Here is a 25,996-nt window from a genome sequence, read left to right as displayed (position 1 = left end):
AAGTAACACATCTTTACATATACAAGTACCTCAGATCTGTATACTAATAACAGACAGTCAATGTGCATCTCACTATCATAAACCTCAGCCTTGTATGGTACACCGTCCAAAACATGTACGTCCTTATTTTGCAGTGTCACAGAAAATATACAAGCTCTGGTGTGCGAGAATGTGTGCATCTTTGTTCTCAAGGACCTAATAAACATAAACTTAATATTTTTCTTACTTAAAATCTATAGAATGTTTCTAGTATTATACATACATCTATCTGTCTACTGGAATTTCATTATATAGATAGGGCTCCTTAGTTAACTCATTATGTAGATAGGGCTCCTTAGTTAACTCATTTAATAATGACACAAGTTTTTTATTATAATGTGGTTAGAAATGAAAAGTTTTCAAAGCTGAGTTTTTTTTGAAAGTCTTTTTTTACTCAAATACGCAAATGTATGATACATGATAAAACCCTGACTAAACTATTTTATAATAATTATGTTAATGTTAATGTATGCCTTTGATGTTATTAAAAATTATCTTCTAGCATTGTTAGTATACTAGATGCCACAACAGGGGTTTACATCAACTATACATAATACAGCATTTACTACAGTGAAAATTTTCCATTTCTCAATTTGACATTTTTTTTGTAGGAATATTTGTATTTTTACGGTACAAAACAGATTCCACTATTATAAAAGTAAAATCGTTTTTGTAGAATGAGACCTAAAATGGTTAAGAAAACCACCTCCAAACAAAAAGAATTTTGTATCCTACACCGAACTATTGATCTTACATTGTATGTAATCAAATCGGTTGTATATTATGGCTGATTACAAAATCCAGTTCTGCCCACAGAAAGTGGTAGTTGAGTATGCTTCTCAGTAAAAAGAGTGAAAAATTTGCCCAAAAACTTGTAAGCTAGGTAATACCTGTAGTAATGAAGTCAGTGAAACATTGGTAATAGTATCAGTTAACTCCCCCCAAAAAAACATAAACCATGGCTCAATAGGTTACTTTAAGGAAGTGAAGAAGTGATGTCCAAAACAAATGTATCACCAAGGTTACGCATTGATGCTAGAGCCAATTAACTGTTCACTATCAAGCAATGGACTTGTGTCTTCTGTGTTGTCAAGGACTTCGGCATTGATGATAAGTGTTGGTGAAACTGGACTTCTAGTATGAATCTGTAATGATAAATGAGTAATGGGTGTATATGTCATGATAAACCTTACACCTTAAAGATGAAATGTGTATCTGATAAGTGTTTGAGGGTGCCCTCTATCACCAGCCACATTTTTGAATGAGAACAATGAACAATGACGGAAAATGCACAAATTATGTTCAGACGTTTCTTGTAAAGAAATACTTTTCTGTGAGATCCCATACTTACTTGTAATTGCTCCTACCCACCTTGCAACTCAGTAATATGTACTTAATGGATAAGTTTTATTTTATAACTTTCTTGTAAATAAACTATTTTCTGTGAGATCACATACATACACATACCTGTAACTACTCCCCCTCGCCTCCCCACTCAATTACTGGTTTGTATAGGCATTCAAACTTACCATAAGAACTGAGATTTGGGTGTAGTCTTATGAGTACTGAGAGTGTGTAAATGAGACTTCTGAGTTGATTGCCCACATTGAGAAAGGGCAAAATATTACCCTAGTTTTCAATATACAACTGTAAAGTGCCTCTGAACTTTGCTTCCTATTGGATACAGGCGCTCTATAAATTTTCAAATTGATTGATTGATTGATTGATTGATTTCTATCAGATGACATGCATGGAAAATGTATGCATTGGACCAGTTGTGATGATATGGACAACAACATAAACTATTCTTTCTTACCGGACTTCTTTGTCTTCTGGTTGGATCAACTGATAATGACCTTGCTACCCTGGCTCTAGCTACCGTGATACGTTTATTCACGTCAACAAATGCATCAGTTTCATCAAGAATCTCTTCCTGTAAAATCTCCTCAATAATGTCCTCAAGAGTAATCACGCCAACAATGTCCTAAAATGAAACAAACCATGTATGTTTTACTCACAGACAAGTAAGAAAGACATGGTGTTGTTTAAACAACAAAAAACTGATACCCGAGGTAAGGATTGAGCTGGTAATCCCCAAAATTACACCTTGGAACAATACCCATTGCTAATCTGTTTCTTACTTGTCTGTGGTTTACTATAGATTGAATGCAATATATCAGTTTGAAGCGTAAAGATATTTTGTTGCAAAAATCACATCAAAAGATCCTTTTCAATGTATTAAAATCAAATGATGTTATCTGAATTAATCTCCTCACTTCAATGCCATCATATTTTGTTGAAAGAAGCCAATGATGATTATTATATATTACATGACAATTAAGTATATCACTTGCCAGTCACATGATTTCTTTTGGCCAATCATAATACACTACCTTTACATTACTGTATAAATCATCACCTTCAACCACTACCTCAACAGCTACTGTATGACTGTGACATGTTACTCACGTGACTACTCTACACCAATCAGATTTCACCTACTTCCACTTTACTGTCTGCATTAGTGACCCTGACCACTGTGTTTACAGCTACCATGTGACTGTCACATGTCACTCATGTGATTACACTAGCCTAAGCCAATCAGATTACACCTACCTGTACATCACTGTCCACGTCATCATCTTCGACCACTGTTTTCACAGCTACCATGTGAGTCTTTCCAGTCTGGAATTCATTCAATAAATCATACAATGGTGTCGTCTCAGGTACAACTGGAAGTTTTCTGGACTGTTTAGAAAAGATTTCTCGGACAGTAACTCCGTCATCAGGATCCAGTTTTATCAGTGTCTTTACCAATAACACTCCCTTTAGATTTATACGGCTGCCCTCATACACCGGAATTCGGGAATGACCTTTGCTGATGACCTGAAATGATGTAGATATAGTATCTAGTGAGACAATAACCATGGTTACTAAACAGTTGTCAATTACAGATGTTAGCAACCGTACTATGATAATGTAAAGTGTGATAGTCTTTCAGATAACAACGGCCTAATTGTGAGTAGTACTGGTAAATAAGACTATATCAGCCAAGTGAACACATATCTTTAGTTTTTACTTTAGCAGGTTATTCTGTGTAAAGGGCACGCTGTTTTAGTAATACATTGTACTGCAGCTAATGAAGTATGTTGATATTCATACTTAATTTGAAATAACAATATAAATACATAAATTAATTACTTAATTAATTAATTAAATAAATAAATAAATAAATATAAGAATACATCTTACAAAATATAGTTCTCCACAGGACTATTTTGATTGAAATCAACTGACATTTTACCCACCAAATATTCATCACTAGTCTATCACCATGTCTATGGTAACATATAAATGTTATGTGTTGTGATGTGTTATTTAAGGGTCATAACCTAAAACATGACAACATCAATATCACTGTGTACTATAACATTGAGTGATTAGCTGCAACATTAGCTTGGTTATTATACATTCTCAGTTCCACTTATACCTACCTACATGTATAGGTGTATGAATGGATTATGTCTGTGTGTGTGTCTGTGTGTCTGTCTGTCTGTCTGTCAGTCTTTGAGTGTTTGTTTGTTTGTCTGTCTGTCTGTCTGTCTGTCTGTCTGTCTGTGTGTCTGCGTCTGTCTTTCTGTGTTTGTCTTTGTGTGTGTGTGTCTGTCTGTGGCTTCTTTACATATGCACACAGACAAATATATGTTCATCTAAAAAGCCTTTATCTGTTACTTTCCTTACCTGGTTCATGAGTTGATGGTCCATTTTTTCATCAATATCAATCATATAGACATTCTCTAGTGGAGTATATGCATCTTTCACCATCTTATTTCTCATATCAAGAGCTCCTTTAATAATTAACACTTCATCAACACTAAGAGGTTCTTCATTCTCGTCTGTCTTTTCAGTATGTAAATCAACCAACACACCAAGTTCTGACAAAAAATGAAGATAATCCTTAATCAACAAAATTACATGAATTTACACATGTTGCAAGTAATGCTAATTCTATCTTTCAGGGTGGGTGTTTGGGTTCATTGTGGTGTGCATGTGATTCTTAGATCTTTCTACAAGTACTACTTTACCATTTATTTGAACTTGCATAGTATATTGTTCTATTTTATCAGGGGTACAATATTTGTTTATCTTACCTCTGCTTTTTGTCAAATCGTTTTTATTCTAAACATCAAGGATTATTCTGATTTATAAGGACTATATTACTTGTTACTTTTGCACTTTATTTATATAGTTACATGTATGTATGCATTCTGTTAGTCCTCTGTCACAAAGACACCACTGATCTAGCGCCAACATGCGTATGTACAACTGTACATATTTTCAGAGCTATAGTATTAGTAAGAGGTGAAAGGATATAGAATAGAGAAAACATGATATCCTTTAAAACAATTCCAGGAATTCATGGATACTTACCAGCTCTTCTAAAGAAGGTACCGTGTTCATTTCCAAGAAGGCAATCTAATAACTTAGACAGCGGCCATGATATAATGAAAGTAACCACCATTAAGAAATATACCAACCTAGCAAAACAAACACAGAGCAAACAATATTTAAGTCATCAGTTAGTACATACCATGAAGTTAAACTTGTATGTTACTTCTACCTGACCACTAATTCTATACATATTTAAGATAGAATGACTGTCTCAAGGACCCAATATCCTTGAAAATCAAAGTGTCTCCAAACATCGCGATATTTCATATTTTATTTATTTCACCATGAAATTAAAAAAAAACACATAAATAACAAATAACTACACAAAATATGTAAATTAAATCAAAGAATATTCAATCAAATACATCTCAGTAATTCATATGAAAGCACGTCGCTGGTCATTTTGAAATAATAAATGAAATTTTGGGTTTCACAATCTTGTTTTCAGGGAAATCATTAATCTGTTATTTTCCCATAGAGTTAACACAATATTTGGCGGCCATATTGGATTGAAAAATGGCTAAATTTTGATATCATTTTGACATCTATTTCAAATATTTGTACAATGACCTCAGACTTTCTTATAATTGAATTTAACCCAGAATATGTTGGGAGTTCTCTCTTGGACAAAATACCATTAAAAATTGAAACGGTTTATTTCTGATGTAAATTTGATATTAATTTGTATTAAATTTTAAGATATTATACAAGTAGTTTCATTATCACATAAGAATCTTTTACTTAAATTTTAACTTTTTCTCCAAGTAATATTTGTTTTCCTCATTCTGTTTTAATTATAAAACTTTCTGTTAATTCTATCTTTTCGCAAAGTACATTTTCGTAATTTTCGGACAAGTAGTGAAGGTCGGCTGTCATGAATAGAATCAACTAGCCTAGTATTAAAAACTTGATGAAACCATGGCAACAACTTACTCTTTCAAACAATATAGACAATCAAAAGACAACCTAGACTGCAAGATATGTCATTGTCACTCTGTCCTTGTCATCAGCCTGCTTCTACAAAGGTGGTGGCTGATGCTTGAGGGCACCCCATCACGTAATATACTTTACCTACTTACAACAACCAGGAGTGCAATGATCACTCCAACAAACACAACATGAAATACTTACAACAATCACGAGTACAATGATCACTCCGACAAACACAACATGAAATACTTACGGTGACAATATAGCTCCTATTGCAAGTCCAAAGCGTGTACATAAAGCTTGTGGTACCACTCTGTAAAAATATAAAGGTTTGTTACAATGTTGAAATACAAGCCATCATGAAATACTACGGACATTTACAACTATCAATTATTTAACTTGAAAAGGAACACAGATGACATCTACTCTCTATAGTTTATTTTTGAAATATAAGTTTTGGTATCCTGTTTACTGCACAAACTGTGCCTTCCATATCTTCGGACAGCTATAAATGATCCATGTTCACATTTGCTATATCTTTTGTTACGTTGACTGCAAAACAGGCACAGTTCCAACCTTGTCCAAGAATTTCACATGTGCACTCAGAAACAAATGGCAGTAACACAGCTTTAACTGACACCATACCAGATATTCTAGCGCCTACAATATCAACCACAGAACCCCTTGATAATAGGAAACCCAATGACCCAAACATAAAGCAACGTCCATAACACCCAAACACACATAATAAAAGTTCATCATATAATTATATAGAGGAACTCTTTTCAGTTCATAAACATGGAACTATTGGTCACCATCCTTGGGCTATCACTTTCTGAAAGTGGTAGCCCACTAGGACAACCAAAGAAAAAAGTTAAGTTCAAGCCCTAACTGGGATGAGAGTTGATGTAAGATGAGTTCATATTGAAATGAAATTATTGTAAACGATACTTACTCTCCAAACAACAATACAGCTGTGACAGATACACATATAGCAGTTACAGGGTCGGATATTTTGTCTAGAAATAATGGCATGGCCTCCACAGCACCAGCATTAGCTAATAGTAATGTCACTAACAATAAATGATGTCTTTTCACCAGTGGTAGAATTCTTGCTGCATATTTCTTCTCGTGTGGTTTACCACCTTCTTTCAGCACTTTCAAACTCATCAAGTCCAATGATAGTAATCCCATTGTCAAACCAGACATTAGACCTTGAAATATGAAATATAATTCACAGATATAAGTTTGATGATTTCATTTGTACAATTCTAGTATAATTATAAAACTATGCATGGAACCAAGAGAAGCCAATTAACTAAAACACCAATAGACATGTTGCCACACTGTGCATCTCGATCTCTCCATACAACACCATGTATTGGGTACGTGCTGAGGGAGTTTCACACAATACTCAGGGTGACAGTTGTCACCTGACCGTATCCCATGTTCACATGTAAAATTCTTCTCTGTCACTGATGGCATTTAGTCTTTGTTCTATAAAATCACTCATAATCAAAGAGGTCAACATGTCTTTCCATCATTTCCTAATGAAAATGTTATTTCAAATGTAATAAAGACAAAACAAGACTAAATGTAACGACATAAGCTATGTCATCTCACGCAATGCATCTTGGAACTGGAAAATTGACTATTTTAGGCTGGTTACAAATAATTTGAGGATGATGTTTATTTGTTTCATGAATAGTAGATGAATATTGTGATATTTTTTGTTCAGTTTAATATGTTCTTCTTACTATACACACTCTCTGATAGTGTATTTATGGTCACTCTCAGGATGTCAATGTGGTCTCTATAAACATAAACCATGTCTGGTCAAACTGACTCAATCATAACCAAAACTTGTTCATGCAAATGAGCAAACCCAACTGTTATGTAATGATGTACAGTAAACAGTGTATATAAATAGCATCCTCAGCCAACATACATACCATATTTGTACACATGATGTAACTGTCCCAATATGCAATAAAGACTAACTTGTTGTTGGTTAGTATTCTGTGATTGATTAATGAAGAAATCATGTTAATGACTGTGTGGGTGGCTGTGGTTGAATTAGTCTGTAAGGTACACATGACAGGAAACCCTCACACATCGGCCAATGCCTGTCAGAGGAGGCTGGTGAGGGCGAAACGTCACGACGTATCTACACAGTCTATGGTTGAATTTGAAGTTTCATCTCATGCATCTCAGGAATTCATTGAACTAGACTGAAGGAGAGATCTTAAGATTTGATGAAGGATAACACTAGACTAGTTTACAGTATAGATAATTGGTTTGTTTGTTCACTGAATGACATTAATTGATTGATTGATTGATTGATTGATTGATTGATTGATTGATTGGTTGGTTGATTGATTGATTGATTGATTGATTGAATGATTGATTTACTGACTGACTGACTGACTGACTGACTGACATTTTAATTGACTAACTGACTTATTCTTATTAACTGCCTGTCTGACTGACTGACTGACTGATTGATTATCAATCGATACTATTATGAAATCCATCTGGTTAAATTTTTAGTCGACATTGGTATATCCATGGAAGTATCGCCCATAGAGTGATGTATATCTTACATTTGATCAACAAACTAGTCCAAGTTGTAGACGGAGTAAGCGTAAGTCAACCCTCAGATCACTAGAGAACCTTTTTCTTTCTTTTGGTCAACCATAGCTGCAATAATTGTAGCGTTTTATGTGATTTTGAGGGCTTTTTCGTCTGTTTTTGTGCCTTTTTTCGTTCCGACGTTTAACCCGAATCAAACGCGTAAACGCTACAATTCCTCTAATGCAAATGCAAATAGACGAGACCACATTGAAAACGTGAGCGAGGGGTCAGCGTACTACCCGTTTCAAACTGCTGCATGCCTTGCTACATTTGCCGATTTTGACGGAATTGGGGTACCTCTGAACACTTCTTTGGTCTTGAAGGCTCCGTAATTAATGTTGACGTTAGGAAATGTCCGATATTTTGCCAGGTAAGGCGTAATTTATCAGAAAAGTCCGTCCAACTTTCAGATCTGAATCGCTTCCGTCTATTTGCATTTGCATTAGAGGAATTGTGTAGCGTTTGATTCTGGCCCTCAAAATCGCATCAAACGCTACAATTATTGCAGCTAGGTGTTGAGCGGAACGCATGCACCGACTGCAAGCAGGACAATCCTACTTGGGAGTCCTGCTTGCAGACGGTGCATGCACACGAGGGACGACTTACTCCGTATGCAAGCAGGACTACACAATTGATATATACACATGTACATTAGTCATTACTGGACATTAGTCATGAAATTTAAACATTGAACTCACCGGCGCATAAGACAAGGGCAACATAGATGCCCAAATATATCCAAAACTCTTTATCGTGGTAGTTGAGCGGTTCCTCCTCGGGAACATAGATATGTCCACTACAATTCAAAGCTTTCTCCACGGAGCCTGGTATAGGTATACAGCTGATCGACATTGTCGGTTAACTTACTCGTGACAGTGAAGTTGAAATAGAAGTGGTCGAATATTTCAGTTTTCACACACACAAAAACAAAATATGCTCCGTTGTCTCACTGTATCAGTTTCTAGTTCAAAATTCGGACTTGCAACATTTACAGTTGTAAACAAACGTACATGTACATAGCACAATCGGCGTGGTACGACTACAACCACTTTGCACTATAGTACATTACTTCCGGGTACATCGTGTCAAATCAGACTCAGTGGATAATGACGTCAAACCTTCCTTGTGCGCATGCTCATTTTATTCGCCAGATGATAAATTAATACAAATTAAATATTTGTCAACAACGCTCTCGTTTACACTGTTGTATTTAAATACGAATGTAATCGATATGGATGCCACCCAGCTGCAATAATTGTAGCGTCTTGCTGCGGTTTTGAGGGTTTTTTACCGTGGCCGATGACGACAAATCGGTCTTCTGATTCAAGTGTCGGTCTTCTAGTTCACTGAGTGTCTTACTACTCCGTCTGCACCTAGGTGCGGGTTAAACACTTAAAAAGTCACCAACACAGACGAAAAACCCTCAAAACCGCAGCAAGACGCTACAATTATTGCAGCTAGGATGCCACCCAGAGGTTTGGTGTAAAGATGGCAAAGGAACAAGAATTGTTATTCGACCCCTTTCATATATGCAATTGGCTAAAATATTATCGTCAATATTATCGATATTTATCGACATTTTATTACATTCTGATTCGGGGGAGTCAAGTTTATGAGTGCATATTTGCGGAGACTTTAAATTTAGACAATTGCACCAAATCGCTACGGTGATCATAAAGATAAATATGCCTTTGAGAGTGAGGTATGAAAAAATTGCCACACCACACGTAGTTACGTTATCGAAACTTCATCACCAGAAGGATGATTTGATTCAAGTCGTAAACGAAATTTCGCGAGGAATCGTATCACTGTCTGAAGGAACGTGCTGATGGTTAACAGGTTGAGCAGACCCTTGCCACCCGGGAGGGAGCCAACCTAATTACTTTTTATTATTTTATATTTCCATATGTGACCATTTCGGGGGGGGGGGCAGTGTTTGGTTGTTCGTTGGTTTGTTGTCGTTTACTCATGCATGTATCTACTCATTTGTCAGTTTATTTTGTTTGTTTGTTTACTTGTTTTTGTTTTTTTTTGTTTTTTTTGTTTACTTGTATGTTTATTGTGTTTTGTTTATATTTGTAAACAGAACTAAATGAGCCTGAGCACCATGTGCATTGATCGGCTCATTAAAAGTGCACAGTGATGAATAAACAACCTGTTTCACTCAAGGTATAAACTTAAAGTGGCGACTCGGTACGGTGAAGTGACAATCTGATTAAAATCTGATGTTAGTTAGGCTGGTTTTCCTGTATTTACATTTATTCCATCGTTATTGCGTCTTTTACGTGAGTTTTTTTTCCTTGGCGAACGCCTTTCAAAATACAATATCCGCGAAACGTATGTCGGACTCACTGAAAACGAGTTCAAGACACGGTACAGGAACCACACAGCTTCATTCCGCAACAATTTGTCAAGAAACTCAACAGAACTAAGTAAGTATGTATAAAGAAATTGATTACGACATTACGCGTGTGGAAAATTATCGCGCGCGCGCGACCATACAACAGCTCCAGTCAGAGATGTAATCTCTGCATAACTGAAAAGTACATTATAATTTGTCAACCTCATCGCTGCACTCTAAATAAACGGAATGAACTTGTGTCGTCGTGTAGACATAGACATAAATCATTATTGCAGAACAATTAACTATGCTAATACGCTATGTTACTAGGTAGATATTCCCTGTTAGGAACATTAGAATAATAGAATTTAACGGTAAGGATACGCAGATACTATATTCCATTCTAATCTAACCCTGATGAGTGAGGAATACGCACCTCACGAAACAGTTCTGTAGGGTCAATAGCATGTAATTTTGTTCAAATTTTCAAAACCTATATATAATTCGCTCTACTAACCGTATTGAGCACTTTAATGTGGTTTAATCAACACCCAGTCAATTATATATATATATATATATATATATATATATATATATATATATATATATATATATATATATATATATATACAGTGCTAAAAAGTGTGTGTGTGTGTGTGTGAACAACTTGGTCTATGGAGTATATAAGAGTAATTCAGGGTATATCAAATTAATCTTGAGTAGTGTTTTTATGCTTCACTAAATAGGTACATACAAACGTACACACTTCCATTTTAATACATAAATGAAAGTGTAGACATTCATTAAAGGCGATATCAAGTGCTATCTCATGCAATGCTAAATTTTCTAACATATTAATTTTTTTCAATGACAAAATATTTCGCGGCCCCCCTTTCAAACCATGAGAATTTTCATGCCCCCCCCCCTTAAGCCTCCCATTTTTTCATGCCCCCCCCCCCCCCAATTTCTCCCCCCCCCACCCCCGCCGTAAATTCTGTCCGGTCCCTTAGTACATGTGTGTAGTAGGCGATGATTTGAACAAATACGCGATGACTTGGATGTTTTCTAAATTTCCTTCATAATTTCTCATAAAATATTGTCTCATTGAGAGAAAATTCTCCTCTGAAAAATTATAGAACGTTGTCAGCTGCCAGTGGGAGCTGCCAGTGGGTCAAATGTGACGCATGCGTATACGTTCTGAAGCGTCGTTATAAATACTTACAACACATGTACGCGCGCGCGTTGTCGAGTTTGGGTTACAACAAGGTTACAACAGACAATGCTTCAGCGCTTCAGAACGCAATACGCATGCGTATTATGACCTTCCGCTTTGTAATTCCTCCTCTCCTTTTGATGGCCTTCTTGTTCATGTTGTTGCGTTGTTGAGTAAAGACGACGAGTACGACGAGTACACACGCCTGTACAGCTACACGAGTAAACTAAAGGTTTGTTGTACTATGATTTTCAAATCAGACAATCGTTTTTCATAAGATTATGACATAAAACATTGAAACAGCTACCTGGTGAAAGCGTGAACGTTTACAGTAATTACAATTTTTGTCCGATATGACGACCTGCCACATGAGGCCAGCGGATGACGGATCAACTCGTCACATTTCAACTCGTCCCACTCAACTCGTCCAATTTTCAACTCGCCCCGTTTTCAACTCGCCCCAACTCTTTACAATATAATTTACCTGTGCATATATGAAATCGAAGCTAGTAGTACTCAGTTTGGAGGGTCTGTGGTATCTCGTATTCCACTATATGAAGTACAACTTGCGCTGTAAACACATACTACAATACTTAGTTGCGTTAACTAGGGTCATAGGGAGAGGAGACACTCTCCAAAACCCGTACGCGCGGAAGTCGTAAGCGTGTCAGTCACTAATATTCTCCCCGGTTATTATCATTATTATTTCTCATTTGGGTTGTAAACATTAAGTCCTAAAAGTGTGAAAAGTGATATTCCATGTCTGACGAAAGTTGTTGTGCTAGTATAAGTTCTAGATCTACCAATCACTTAGCCCATGGAAGTGGGTTATACTTCCAAGCTTAGCCAAAACACACACCACTTTCTGCTACGAAATGTTACATTTGCTACACTTCAACTGGCTACGTAGGTAAAATCATGTAAATTTTTCGGTTCCCGTACTTCGAGTCCATGTACCGTTTAGATGTATAAACGTTTCCTAGTGTTGTTGGGGCGAGTTGAAATGGAACGAGTTGAAAATGGGACGAAGTGAATCGCAATCAGGCCAGTGCACTGTGACTAGTAAACGCGAATAGACAGAAGCGATCCAGATCTGAATCGCAAATTTGATTTGGATGAATTATTCTGCTTTGTACTTACCAGTGCCATAGGCACTCGAATCAGTATTTGCATGATTTTAAAAAAAAAAAGTAAAGTAAAGTAAAGTAAAGTAAATAAAATTATAATATCATAACTAGGCAAAGCCCATAAACTCGTGCAGGGTAGATTCATTTGTGACCATTTTCATTTTCCAGGGGTATTGACCATCAATGTTTATTGTATTGAATGACATCTAATTCTCTGACATGGACGAGAAGTAAAGAAAGTCAACACTCTATGCAGTTGTTGGTTTCAAAAACCATCATAGTCATTAGATTAATATTGTTCATTTTCAATCAGCCAACTTATCATAGATCCTCCACCAACGTACGTTGGCCTTTGGACAAATGTTTTGTTGACATGTTGCCGAACATCACGCTTTCTCAATTCAACTCGATGATTTAGGAATGTTACTGTACCAACAAACATAGGAAAGTAGTTATTCTTTTTAGAACATGTAAAAAAAAAATCAATTATCGACAATATAAAAGTCAAAACCACTCTTCCAAGAATTTCTATGCAGTGAAACTGTCATTTTGACGATGCTATGGGTTTTTAGCGATCGAATATTGTTACAAGTTTAGCGATGCCGCAAATACATGCAATGATATTTACATTCAAAATAAGTCCTGCTATCGATTTATCATGAGCAATGTGAAAATTGCGAAAGCAATGAATATACACATAGGGGAGAGAATGATATGGAAGTGGATGACATCGTGTTAACAGAGGGTGAAGAAATACTTGACATTTTTGATGAGCTAGAAACTCTTGTACAGTTTGAAGAAGAATATAATTTACCTGAAGAATGTGTGTTTGAGAGGGAAGATGATGGGGATGAGGGTGAGGACGGAGATTGGGGTGATAAAACTCGATTAGTTGTTTCGTCAACTATTTTTGCCCTCATTAAAATAAAGTGTTAAAAAATAAAGTATTATTATGTATTGTCTTCCTATGTTGGTGTCAGTTTCCACATCCATTATTTCTTGTGAGAATTCACATCTTATTTTTTCTCGAATACGTAAAAAAAAGTTTAGGGTCGACTCAGCAGTGAAAAACTAGGTGGGGTTGGATAATCGGAAGCAAACAATTATTTTTAGGCCTGAGTAAAGAGTTATCAACGTAATAGCTTCTGTTTTGAAAATGGTGTTTGAATAGTTACTTTCTGATGTTTTCAAGTGAGTCTAGCTTGGTCTTGCTGTTCACTTTTGGTATTTACACACGCAAATTCCCCACAAGCGTAACTCTAGATGTACTCCCGTGTACCTTCGCTGTTACTCGCTTCTCTGGTACAAGGGTATACCTAGATCTTTCAGAAGTACACTCCGCCGAGTTACTCAGTGTAGAGAGTTACATCGACAGTACACTCCGTTCCGTAACTGAGAGTTGGAGTTACGTAGCGTAACTCTCTGCTCTGTTACTGCGCGTGGCGTACCGCTAGTGTACCTTCGCCGTACCGCGAGTGTTGAGAAGGGGTTATACGGGGGGTTTGGGCCGGTTTTGGGGGTTCAAAACCTCATATCTCCGGATCGAAGTACGATCTTCATGTGAGTCGACGTCTGCTACACAGGTCAAAGTTCATCAGCTGTTCTGCAATACTCGATCGTTTCTACATCATGGTCTCAGAAAACGTGCTACAAACATTGTTTTACACGTATACCTAGTTTTGATCTTGGATAAAACATGGATGTATTAGTGAGACTAATACATCCATGGATAAAAGAAACACAAAACTCAAGTATATGTGTTTGTACCTGGGGCCATGGCATATATACAAGTGTAAACGCTCAAAGGTAAGACACACAAACAATTAAATTACACATGTCAATCAAACTCAAAGTGACAATATTTATTCTAGATCAGTAGATGCAATTTACAAAAGTCACTGAATGTTACATAATAAAACTTTGTCTACCAATTAGTAAAGACACTTCATATATCTAAATTTGATTTGAAAAGTTACCAATTTTTTGATATTTTAATAACAATACATCTGATAAATATCATTACATGCACAAAATCAAGTGTTCTCATAAATCACCATAGTCACCAATGTGTTGTCGTTTTTTGGTTTTTTTTTTTATCTCACATTGAACTATTATATTTCACAATCTCGCATGTTTATTCTTTCTCTTCAAATTACAGTTTTGAACATGTAGCAAGTTTGACTGCGTAAACTGTAAATGTATATGTACATCAACATTATATACGCAACAAAAAATGGATCTGATGTGATATTGTCATATTACGTTTGTATACTAATTATTTTTTTACTAAAATGTACCCAAGGTAGGCTTAAAGGGGCACAGGCTGAGTTAAGAGTTTTTGGACACAGTTTTTTGTTGCCTATGAAGTGTTACATATTGTATTCAACCTACTGAAGCACACTCATTCATTACTTGATACTGATAACTCAATCTTGGTATTTAAATATAATATATAAAAGATTGGATGACATAATTGTTGGTACGTATCAAAAACAAATCTGAGGAAATCCCTGTCATTACATGAACAACATATGAGTTGGATGATTGGCAAAAAGTGACACGTCATGGCTACATGAATCATTGTAAACACTATACTTGATAAGTTTAGCCATGGTTTTATGTAAAGTATTTTTTATTACTAACCAAAGTAAAAACTGTCTAAACTCTGCCTGTGCCCCTTTGAGATTCATACAAAGTTGTAAAAGTCTGCACTAAATTTTCGTTTTTTAAAAAATACTTTGCTTTCAAAATTATTTTCTGAAGATATCACAATACATTAATATGACTAATTGTATAGGTGTAGTAAAATAAAATAATCTCTGGCTATACAATGTACCATTAACAGACGACAGCACATTGTACCATACATGTAGTTACATTTTGAAAAGTTCACTTTGTTCAGTGACAAGTTGTGATGATCATAATCATTCTAGAAATGTTTCACAGATTCTTTCACAACAATAGTTCTGTAAACAGTATTTTTTTAATTTCAAGCCTTTCTTTCATAATACTCTTTGTCTATGTACATATAAACTCGGGACTGTATGAACCCAAATACATTAAGCTATAATCAATAGTGATACATCAAACTACATAATGTGGGGACTTGATTTGGTGTTTGACTACATGTATATCAAAAAGCTTTCAACATTATATTGTGGAGATGATAAGTCTCTAGGCTAAACTGTGTACCATAATTTATATTTATGAAGTATTGCTTATTGATGTCATACACTTTAATCAGTAACAATAACTTGAAGTTTTCAAACTTCTTGACTAATGAAGACTAACAAGATTTTTCCACTGTTTTTGACATGCATGTGTGACAACACAAATTTGATACACATATATATTGTGACAAAGATTTGTGGGAATGATAACCTATGCACAGACATACATTTCATGCCAGTCACAAACAAATAAAGTATCACTGTCTACTTTTGTACATTCATCAACTGTACAGTCAGTTAACAAAATTATTTATGACTGCAACAGGTATTAGAGTCCTAGGGGCTTGAAATATGTACGGTTGACAGTGACAGGCTCTTTTGAGGTGATTGTCTTCATCAGTTTGACTCTCTCACACCTAGCCAATCTGTAAGAGGTAGTCTAAGGCCTGTTTGTTTATCTTCGTAAAATCCAAAAGCACCAACCAATTTGACATACCTGATCTGTTAAAAGAAAGAACATTCCAACTTTACTGACAATGAATTATCAATCAAGATAGTATCAAGTGTTATAGATTTTTTTATTATTATGATATTGATGACATGAAACATAATATCATATTAGATAAGGATTAAAATATGTACCTATGTACAGTCACACTTAACATTAAGTAAGTCAAGACATTTCCTATATATCAGTGTTTTTCTTAATGACAGCAAGCAGGTAAATCTATCTGAGTTTTATCTAAAGTGAATTTTATTTGTAGTTCCCCACCAAAATTATGTGTTGAACATTTATTAATGTGTTGGACACTTGATGGTCATACCATATATTTTCCCTTTTTGTTGTACATATGGTTCCCAAATCTTTCTGTTCTAAGAAACAGTTTGAGTGTTTTTTGTCTACATTTAATTTGTGTATCTGACTGTTTGTATATCCACAGTGTTTACTCCAGTTTCTTGTTTCAGAGTCGTTTCCTCTTGTTTGTTCTTGTAGATTGATAAACACTCCTGATTAAATGCCAACTTTTTGGTATACTGAACTAAATGTGTATTCCAGGTAATATGCTTCATAGTTGTTATGACACATCCACATTCTTATAAAAATATCATTTGTCAGTTTTTTAATCACAGGAAATTCTTTAAAAGGGAATACCCACTCCTGGAAATAAGACCATTTTCATAAAACTTTGGGTTTGGGTTTCACAAGATTGCCAAGAAATGCCAAACTAACTTGTTTCACAATTATTGTATTGCCTCATCAGAGTTAACAAACAATATTAGATAAACAATAAATACTCATGACTTTTTAAAAGTAATAAGTATGAAGGTGTCATGAATATTTACTTGTTCATCAAATGTATGTGCATGTTTGTTGACTCCCATGAGGCATCACAGAACAATGAACATGTGAAGTAAGATTCAAATTGGTGTTTCTTTGCAAAAATGTGAAACTTTTGTGATGTGAAAGTATGATATGACTGACTCTCCCGAAAGCAAAGTCTACAAAAATGTCTGAATTTTCTAGGGTGTTATTTTCCTAAAATTTGTCCACACAATGATGTTGTTCACAAATGCAGAAACTATTTCCCAAAATGTAGTACGAAATTCTCTTACGTGACTAATTTACAACTAGACTTGTCATATATTTACCTTGTTTGATTTATTTCTCCCATTCTAAACAGTATCAATTGTTTTTTCCTCAGCTCCCCTATCTCATATCAATTTTCACTTGATACCTGTGAATGGCATAAAATAAATAATTTATAAAATTAATGTATAAACATTAAGAACTGATGTTGAAAAAATATGTGGATCACAACACAATGAGCATTAATTGTTATAGCAGTTCTGTAATACATGTTTGACTACACTGCGACAAGAAGTACTATAGCTCCACGGTATTACATTTGCTCACTTTCAGTACAGCTAAATGCTTGCCAAAATGTGTTCATACACCAAAATATTCACCATGATGTTTCCTTACACCTAAATGTTTGCAAACTGTCCTTACATCTTATCTACTTATCTACATCCCCAACGATCACAGATTTCTCTACTGTATTGCACTGTACCATAATATTCTATACAATACTATCCTATACTATACTATACTATACTATACTGTACTGTACTGTACTGTACTGTACTGTACTGTACTATACTATACTGTACTATACTATACTATACTATACTATACTATACTATACTATACTATAATACTGTACTGTACTGTACTGTACTGTACTATACTATACCATACTTATACTATACTATACTTATACTATACTATACTACACTATACTACACTATACTATACTATACTATACTATACTTATACTATACTATACTATACTTATACTATACTACACTATACTATACTATACTATACTGTACTGTACTGTACTGTACTATACTATACCATACTTATACTATACTATACTTATACTATACTATACTACACTATACTATACACTATACTATACTATACTATACTATACTATACTATACTATACTGTACTGTACTATACTATACTATACTATACTATACTATACTATACTATACTATACTATGCTTATACTATACTACACTATACTATACTATACTATACTTATACTATACTATACTACACTATACTATACTATACTATACTATACTTATACTATACTATATTACACTACACTATACTATACTATACTATACTATACTATACTTATACTATACTATACTATACCATACTTATACTATACTACACTATACTACACTATACTATACTATACTATATTACACTATACTACACTATACTATACTATACTATATATATACTATACTATACTGTGCTGTACTATACCATACTACACTATACTGTACTATACTATACTATACTATACTGTACTGTACTGTACCATACTACTAGTATACCATACCATACTATACCATACTATACTATACTATACTATACTACTAGTATACTATACTATAGCTATGCTATACTGTATTGTATTGCACTGTAATGTACTGTACCATACCCTACTGAACTGTTCTATACTGTGCTATGATTGACTAACGACTACACTACACTATGCTATTATGATTGTGTTCAACTTTGCTTTTATATGAACATCTTTACATATTGATCAATATAAAAACATTATCATTTTAAATGGCACACTCCTTTTATGGTCATTGCCAAGTGTTAGTCTGTCAGTTCATGATACCTGGCAGCAGTCTAGATGCCAATGTGGTGTTTAACTAAACCATGTCTGGTCAAATTCCTTTAATAAGCACAAAAAGTTGTTCATCCAATCAGTGAACCCCAACTGTTATAGAGATGTAAACAGAATATAAGTAGCTTCCTGCGATGATAAATCACTTGTCTGTGGATGAATATACCATATTTGGACATTACGTTTACAAATAACTGCCCCAATAAACACTAACTTTATGAGAGACTGTGTATTGGTGAGACTTTTTAAAACTGTGCCTTCATGTGAAACCTTCTACTAACACAGTCTATTCAAGGAATTTTCTGTAAAATGTAATGATAAATTAAAACTCTTTTGTTGCAGTTAGTGACTGGAAAAACTTTCAAAGCTACAGCTATGGCAGCAGCTACATCTTGTTTCAAATAGAAAAGATGACAAAATGCAGAAGAAGACAAGGACATTAATTTAAACCTAATAATATTGAACTGGAACAAACTTGGCAGAACAGTGGACATTTGTACTCATATATGTCAGAATGAGATATGTATTTACCATACAAAGCATGACAACATCTGTCAAGATTTTTTCAAGTTTCTGACTAAATCATTGCAACAGAATATCGTTTTACTCAAATAAGATTCATACACATTATTTATGTACTATATTAAAACTTATGAAAGTGGTTGATGCAAATGTAATACCTGGTACTTCTAAATGTTTTTTGTTCTATGAGAGAAAAATAAACAGTAATAAAACATAACAAAAATACTAGTTTGCTTGGGCAGATTCTTGAAATGGTTACCTCTCTGTATTAAGTGTGAATTCTGTTGTTAATAATGTGATTTTATACTTTTTATTGGTAAGTATAAAATAAGATACTACTTAGATACTTCTCTACTGGTGAATATTTCAGATATGATACTTGATTACAACCTGGAAATCTAGTAATGCTCAGCCCCAGTATACAACAAGCCTCTTCCAACCCAGAACTCTGTTTTAGAGTGCTATGCATGATTGGTGAACATGAATTTTCTGATTCCCCAGCATTACAGAAATGCATGTAAGATAAATTATTCTCACCTAGTTTTCTTTATTTGTTTGTTGTTCTCACATCATATAGCTGGATCATCAAGTTTTCTGTGAGGAAGAAATTTATATTCAAATTTAAATCTTGTGAGCTTGTCCCATATTCAAATATTATGCTTACATAATAATAGTAATAATAATGTTGGGTTCTTATATAGCGCTTTCCCACATTTAAGCGCATATGATAAAAGCCTTCACATTGCAACCTACATCCTACCAGGTCCCCAATTATACAGCTGGGTTGACTGAGGCACAGTTGTGGTTCAAATCTTGCCCAAGGACTTTAGCAACTCAGAAACAAACAGCAGGCAGCGACAGGGCTCAAACCTGCAACCTGTAGATTCCAAGGCGGTCACACTAACCATTCACCCATCATGACTCCACTGTGCATAATAACATGGTAATTAAGTTAGAGGCAGTGATTAAAAACTCTCAGTTAGAATGGATTCCTAATCATCACAGATAAGTGTGTTGTGAAAGAGAAATTACTTTCATTTGACCTCAGAGATTGGACAAATACCTGAATGTCATGGATGTGTAGGTGTGTGGCAATATTAATGCTAGTATTCTCAGTAAAAATGTATTGTATGTTTTTTGATATTTTGTTTTTTTAAACAACATTTAATGTGATTATCTAAATAAGCAATGCAATTCTTTCCTGTTGAGAAACATAAACATCTAATAAATATATAAGGAAACATATACATTACATTTATCTAACCTAACGTTTATTACCTATAAACCATATTGTCATTATTGATATTACTGTAGTTCAGTTAGTTTAGTTCAGTTAGGGATTAAATATCCAGAGATAATGGCATCCCATCAGAATCTGGTGCAAAAGTGTTGATCAATGTTATTCTTGAATTCGTTCACGTTTTTGGAAAGTACAACATAGTCCGGTAATGAGTTCCACTCAGTAACAATACGAACAGGAAAACAATTCTTTCGCGGATCCAATCGTGCATGTTGTTTCCGTAGTTTTGCAGCATGTCCTCTTGTAGAAGTGTATGTAGATTTCTCTAGTGGAACCGAACATTTGTCAATGTTGTTGATTATTTTAAATACTTGCAGCATGTCCCCTCGTATACGACGTGTTTTGAGTGTAGTTAACTGTAATGTTGCATGACATAGTTTATGCATGTATTAGTTCTGGCACCAAACACTGTCACAGATGAATGTAGTTTTAAGATGCAATAAAGATTCTATTCTATTCTATATAATACATCCTGGTTTATACATTCAACTACACTTGGCATTATATTTCAACCAACAGTGATTAGTAAGGCCAGACCAAAAGGCATGTTGATAAAAGTATTGAGTGTGTGGAAGGGAGAGTGTAAAAAATGAAGCAACATACCCTTTTCCCACTTAGGGTGTTTGGGAATCATGCTACCTCTATGTCTATGGTTGAATATCAATAAAGGGTACTCCTTTCTTGGATATATCATGTTCTCTTGCCTGTATATCATAGTATTAGTAAATGTGTATGTCTCCACTTTAACACAACAGACGGTCTACATTCACTCTAGCTACCCATTACTGTTCAAACACCAAGTGTAATGTTTGCCCTTTTTACCAGTTCATGACATAGGAAATAAACAATAAACTAACCTTTGAAAGTACATGTAACATTTCGCTGTCTTGACTCTTGACATTGTATATCTTTGTAGTCATTTTGTGATAATATCTGACATCAGAGTGGCGTACATTGTTAATAAAATCTTCACTTTCACCTTTTCTGTCTTCAGGCATTCGGACATGCATCTCACTATAATTTCGGAGGGTGTTTCACATAACGTTACCACTCTTGTATGCCGCTAAACTTTCTCTCTTTATGTAAGCCAAAAATAAGTAGTTTGTCCCGTATTTTGTAGACAATGCGGTGAAAATTATAAGAGTATTTGCCGTCGTCTGACATGTGACAAAATGGTTGTCGCCTGACCTCTGGACGGTCGCGCGACTTGTTGTCAGTACGTGACGTCAGGGAGGGTGGTACGTCGGCAGACAACTTGCCCGTGTAACATCGAAAGTACTCTCGGTGATGTACACCGGAGTACATCTAACATTGGAGCGGTGTAACTTTCGAGGTACTTCACCTACAGTGGTACATCGGAGTACAATGTTACTGTTACGTTAGCGTAACTCACAACGGTGTTACATCGGAGTATGTACACTCGCGTTACACTGACGAGCCTGCATACGCTGTACCTGTAGAAGAGACATGCAGCTGAACGTCAGTGGAGATCTACGGTGACGGATCATCTCGTCCCAATTCCAACTCGTCCCACTCAACTCGTCCAATTTTCAACTCGCCCTATTTTCAACTCGCCCCAACTCTTTACAATATAATTGGTGTGGTTGGGTTTTGGCTAAGTGTTTGGTAGATCTCGAACTCATACTAGCACAGCAACTTTCCTCAGTCATGGAATATCACTTTTCACATTAGGACTTAATGTTTACAACCCAAATAAGAAATAATAATGATAATAACCAGGGAGAATATTAGTGACTGACACGCTTACGACTTCCGCGCGTACTGGTTTTGGAGACGTGACGTGTCTCCTCTCCCTAGTTAACGCAACTAAGTATTGTAGTAAGCTTATGTGTTTACAGCGCAAGTGGTACTTCATTAGTGGAATACGAGATACCACAGACCCTCCAAACCGAGTACTACTAGCACAGGGTGCTCAGGCTCATTTAGTTCTGTTTACAAATATAAACAAAACATTTAAACATACATGTAAACAAACAAACAAACAAACAAACAAACAAACAAAAACAAACAAGTAAACAAACAAAATAAACTGACAAATGAGTAGATACATACATGAGTAAACGACAACAAACCAACGAACACCCAAACACTGCCCCCCCCCCCCCGAAATGGTCATATATGGAAATAACCCATATTTCGGTTATTTCCATATGCGACCATTTGGGGGGGGGGGCAGTGTTTGGTTGTTCGTTGGTTTGTTGTCGTTTACTCATGTATGTATCTACTCATTTGTCAGTTTATTTTGTTTGTTTGTTTGTTTACTTGTTTGTTTGTTTTGTTTGTTTGTTTTTGTTTGTTGTTGGTGGTGGGTTGTAAACATTAAGTCCTAATGTGAAAAGTGATATTCCATGACTGAGGAAAGTTGTTGTGCTAGTATATAAGTTCTAGATCTAGCAAACACTTAGCCAAAACCCACACCACTTTCTGCTACGAAATGTTGCATTTGCTACGCTTCAACTGGTCACCGTAGGTAAAATCATGTAAATTTTTCGGTCCCCGTACTTCGAGTCCATGTATCGTTTAGATTTATAAACGTTTACTAGTGTTGTTGGGGCGAGTTGAAAATGGGACGAAGTGAATCGCAATCGAGATCTACACCGCAGTGCTAGATGAGAAATCAGTGTTACGTTAGTGTAACTCTCCCTTAGTGTTACATCGGAGTATGTACACTAGCGTTACATCATCGAGGTCAAGCGATGTACCTGCAGAAGAGGCATGCAGCAGACCATCAGTGTATTTCTTCACCGTTGTACCAACAGCAGAGAAGCCGTTGTTACACTAGTGTAACTCACGTCCAGCAGTACGTCGATGGGGGAATTTGCGTGTGTAAGTTACGGTGTTACCTGTACATGAAAGTACACATCAATATCACCTTAAAAATAAAAATAATAGTAATAATAATAATAATACTTCAAAAACACTAAACATAATAGTAAAAGAAATATAAATGTAAAAAACTTTTTTAAAAAAAAGAAAAGAATAATAACCTAAAAGACTTCGAATTGGATTTACAAAAACTAAGAAACGATGTAATAAGCTTATAATTCAATGTTCTCGCTATGTATGAAAGCGAGACAGTCTGGCACAACAGCCCTGGATTATGATGGCAGTATATTTTTGGGGGAAAAAACCTGTTAGGGTGTTTTTATTTCTGTGGTCATGGAAAAACTCGTAAACAACCAGCGTAAAACAGTCATTTGTTCCATATACACTTGCGTTATCCATTCCCTGTATAGCGCAGAATTCAATAAACATATTGGTCTCTGCACGGCGTCACTTAATCATGCCGCAAATACATGCAATGTACCGTACGGCATTGAAATTTGGACCAGCTACTATCGATGGTATAGACAACAGTTTGTGAAAGTTTCCCCTTGGCTCAAGCCCTATAAGGCCCTTTAAGTAAGTGTTTTCGGCTAGAGCTAGGTTTGCATGCGTGGTTCATTGCATCCGCTTCGGCACGGAAATTCTGCCATCGTAAATGAATTGCTTGCTCTCTAGTCAAATACTTTAAAGAATCGTAGTAAATGGTTTATTGTCAATCGAAATGGCTATATTTCAAAGAAAATTTTCATTCTGTTTATGTCCACGGCGTAGTTTCTGAGACCGTACGCCAGTTCCCGTTCCCGTAACTGACACACTTTCGCATTCAGCGAGGTAGCGAAAACGAGGCGCTTAGACAATGTAAAATATGCTAATTCGGTACCCTCCGCGTCCACGTACGTAGTCGTAGGCTAGGCGTATGATAAAATATGTGAATAAAATGCAAATGACACTTCCAAATATGGTCTGACGAACGTGCGACCCTTTAGGTCTTCCATAATAGTGACCGTAACGGCGTATCTTCGCTAACGAAATTAGAGGTAGTAACAGATTATCGGACACCGAGTGTTCAGTGAAAACGTTTATCAACAAATTAAACAATCAGGAAGTGCATGTGGGCAATTTGTTTCCCCCTCAGGCTACTTTACTTACATAACCTACATTTGGAGGTCGCGCAACGATTCTCTAACTAACCTAGAGAGTCTTAATTTGCGATAGTCACGCATCAAGAAAAACAAAGTCCAATTTACGAAATCGTTCATGAAGTCTGAGGGTAAGTGCATTGTCTTGAATTTTCATGTGAAATTGTCATAATAATCTAAGTCCAATTTACGAAATCGTTCTTATGGTAGTTGTACAGCGTAAGATTTCATGGTAAAGCTGTTCGATACGTTCTCGAAATAACCGTTAACTTTAACGTTACAATTTACCTGCAGCTGCCACAACAGGCCACCAATAACTACGGCTAAACCGACTTGGCCAATCAAAGGCCTTGATTTCTGTTGGTTATATCATGGATGTATTAGTGAGATGGTTATATGGAGCCATAACCCACTCTTTCTTAGGGGTGTGACCAAAATTACGCTCAGCACTCAATTTGCATGCAACAAATTCCACAAAATTTTGAAAAAGATCCGTTTGAGCCAATCACGCCCTAGTTTAATTAAGTAAGATAGACAACTCGTTCGGTAGGGTTATGTGCCAAAAACTCGGGGACTACGCCCAACGCGTTTATTGGCACATAAGCCTCCCGAACTCGTTGACTGTAACGTATGGCTTCCGGGTTAGTCCCCCGTGCATCCGGGTACTCGGGATTGTCGCTTCGCTACTCACAAGTGACCATAGGGAGCTCGTCTTCCAATATTCCAACAGTGAATAAGTTGCAATAATAAACAAATGATGTAGAATATACAATAAAATGAGATAAAATGAATTAATACTTAGTCTGGGTTCTTTTTTGATAGATCGAGAATGTGCGACTTGATGAGTTAGATGGATTAAACGTGTGTACAAATAATGACGCATGTGCGCATGTGCACAATTACAATAAGTAAGCTATTTATAGAACGCCGACATCATTCATGGCACGCGCTTCAACAACACTGTCACCTGTTAGGGTAGAAGCTTTCCAAGCCAAACGATTCTACTCAAACCAAGGGCACAAGGCAACAATTCTGGTGTCTATAACAATATTGAATA

The 25,996-nt window shown here is 35.6% G+C and overlaps 2 protein-coding genes across 5 annotated transcripts in view; one reads left to right on the top strand and one right to left on the bottom strand.

Moving 5' to 3' along the window:
* Nucleotides 1-729: 729 nt before the first annotated feature.
* On the bottom strand, nucleotides 730-9,042 carry LOC144432921 (uncharacterized). The gene is made up of 8 exons (XM_078121226.1): nucleotides 8,754-9,042; nucleotides 6,377-6,635; nucleotides 5,675-5,734; nucleotides 4,471-4,577; nucleotides 3,781-3,974; nucleotides 2,656-2,925; nucleotides 1,856-2,023; nucleotides 730-1,184 (listed from the first exon to the last, which is right to left on the bottom strand). Exons 1-8 carry the CDS (start codon nucleotides 8,905-8,907, stop codon nucleotides 1,062-1,064), a joined length of 1,335 nt encoding a protein of 444 aa, XP_077977352.1. The 5' UTR covers nucleotides 8,908-9,042; the 3' UTR covers nucleotides 730-1,061.
* A 2,691-nt stretch (nucleotides 9,043-11,733) lies between these two features.
* LOC144432501 (uncharacterized) overlaps nucleotides 11,734-25,996 on the top strand; it is a 31,113-nt gene continuing 16,850 nt past the window's right edge. For 3 of the 4 annotated variants that reach the window (XM_078120722.1, XM_078120721.1, XM_078120719.1), the window contains exon 1: nucleotides 11,734-11,841. The gene's annotated coding sequence lies outside the window, so the exon portion shown is untranslated. Of the gene's footprint in view, nucleotides 11,842-24,921; nucleotides 25,071-25,996 lie in introns of those variants that run through there. The other variant, XM_078120720.1, reaches the window with a different exon arrangement.

Source organism: Glandiceps talaboti, chromosome 3, assembly GCF_964340395.1.
Source record: "Glandiceps talaboti chromosome 3, keGlaTala1.1, whole genome shotgun sequence".
NCBI classification, from domain to species: Eukaryota; Metazoa; Hemichordata; class Enteropneusta; family Spengelidae; genus Glandiceps; species Glandiceps talaboti.
The sequence above is the reverse complement of the archived record's forward strand: the minus strand, read 5'-3'. Positions and strand labels throughout refer to the sequence as shown.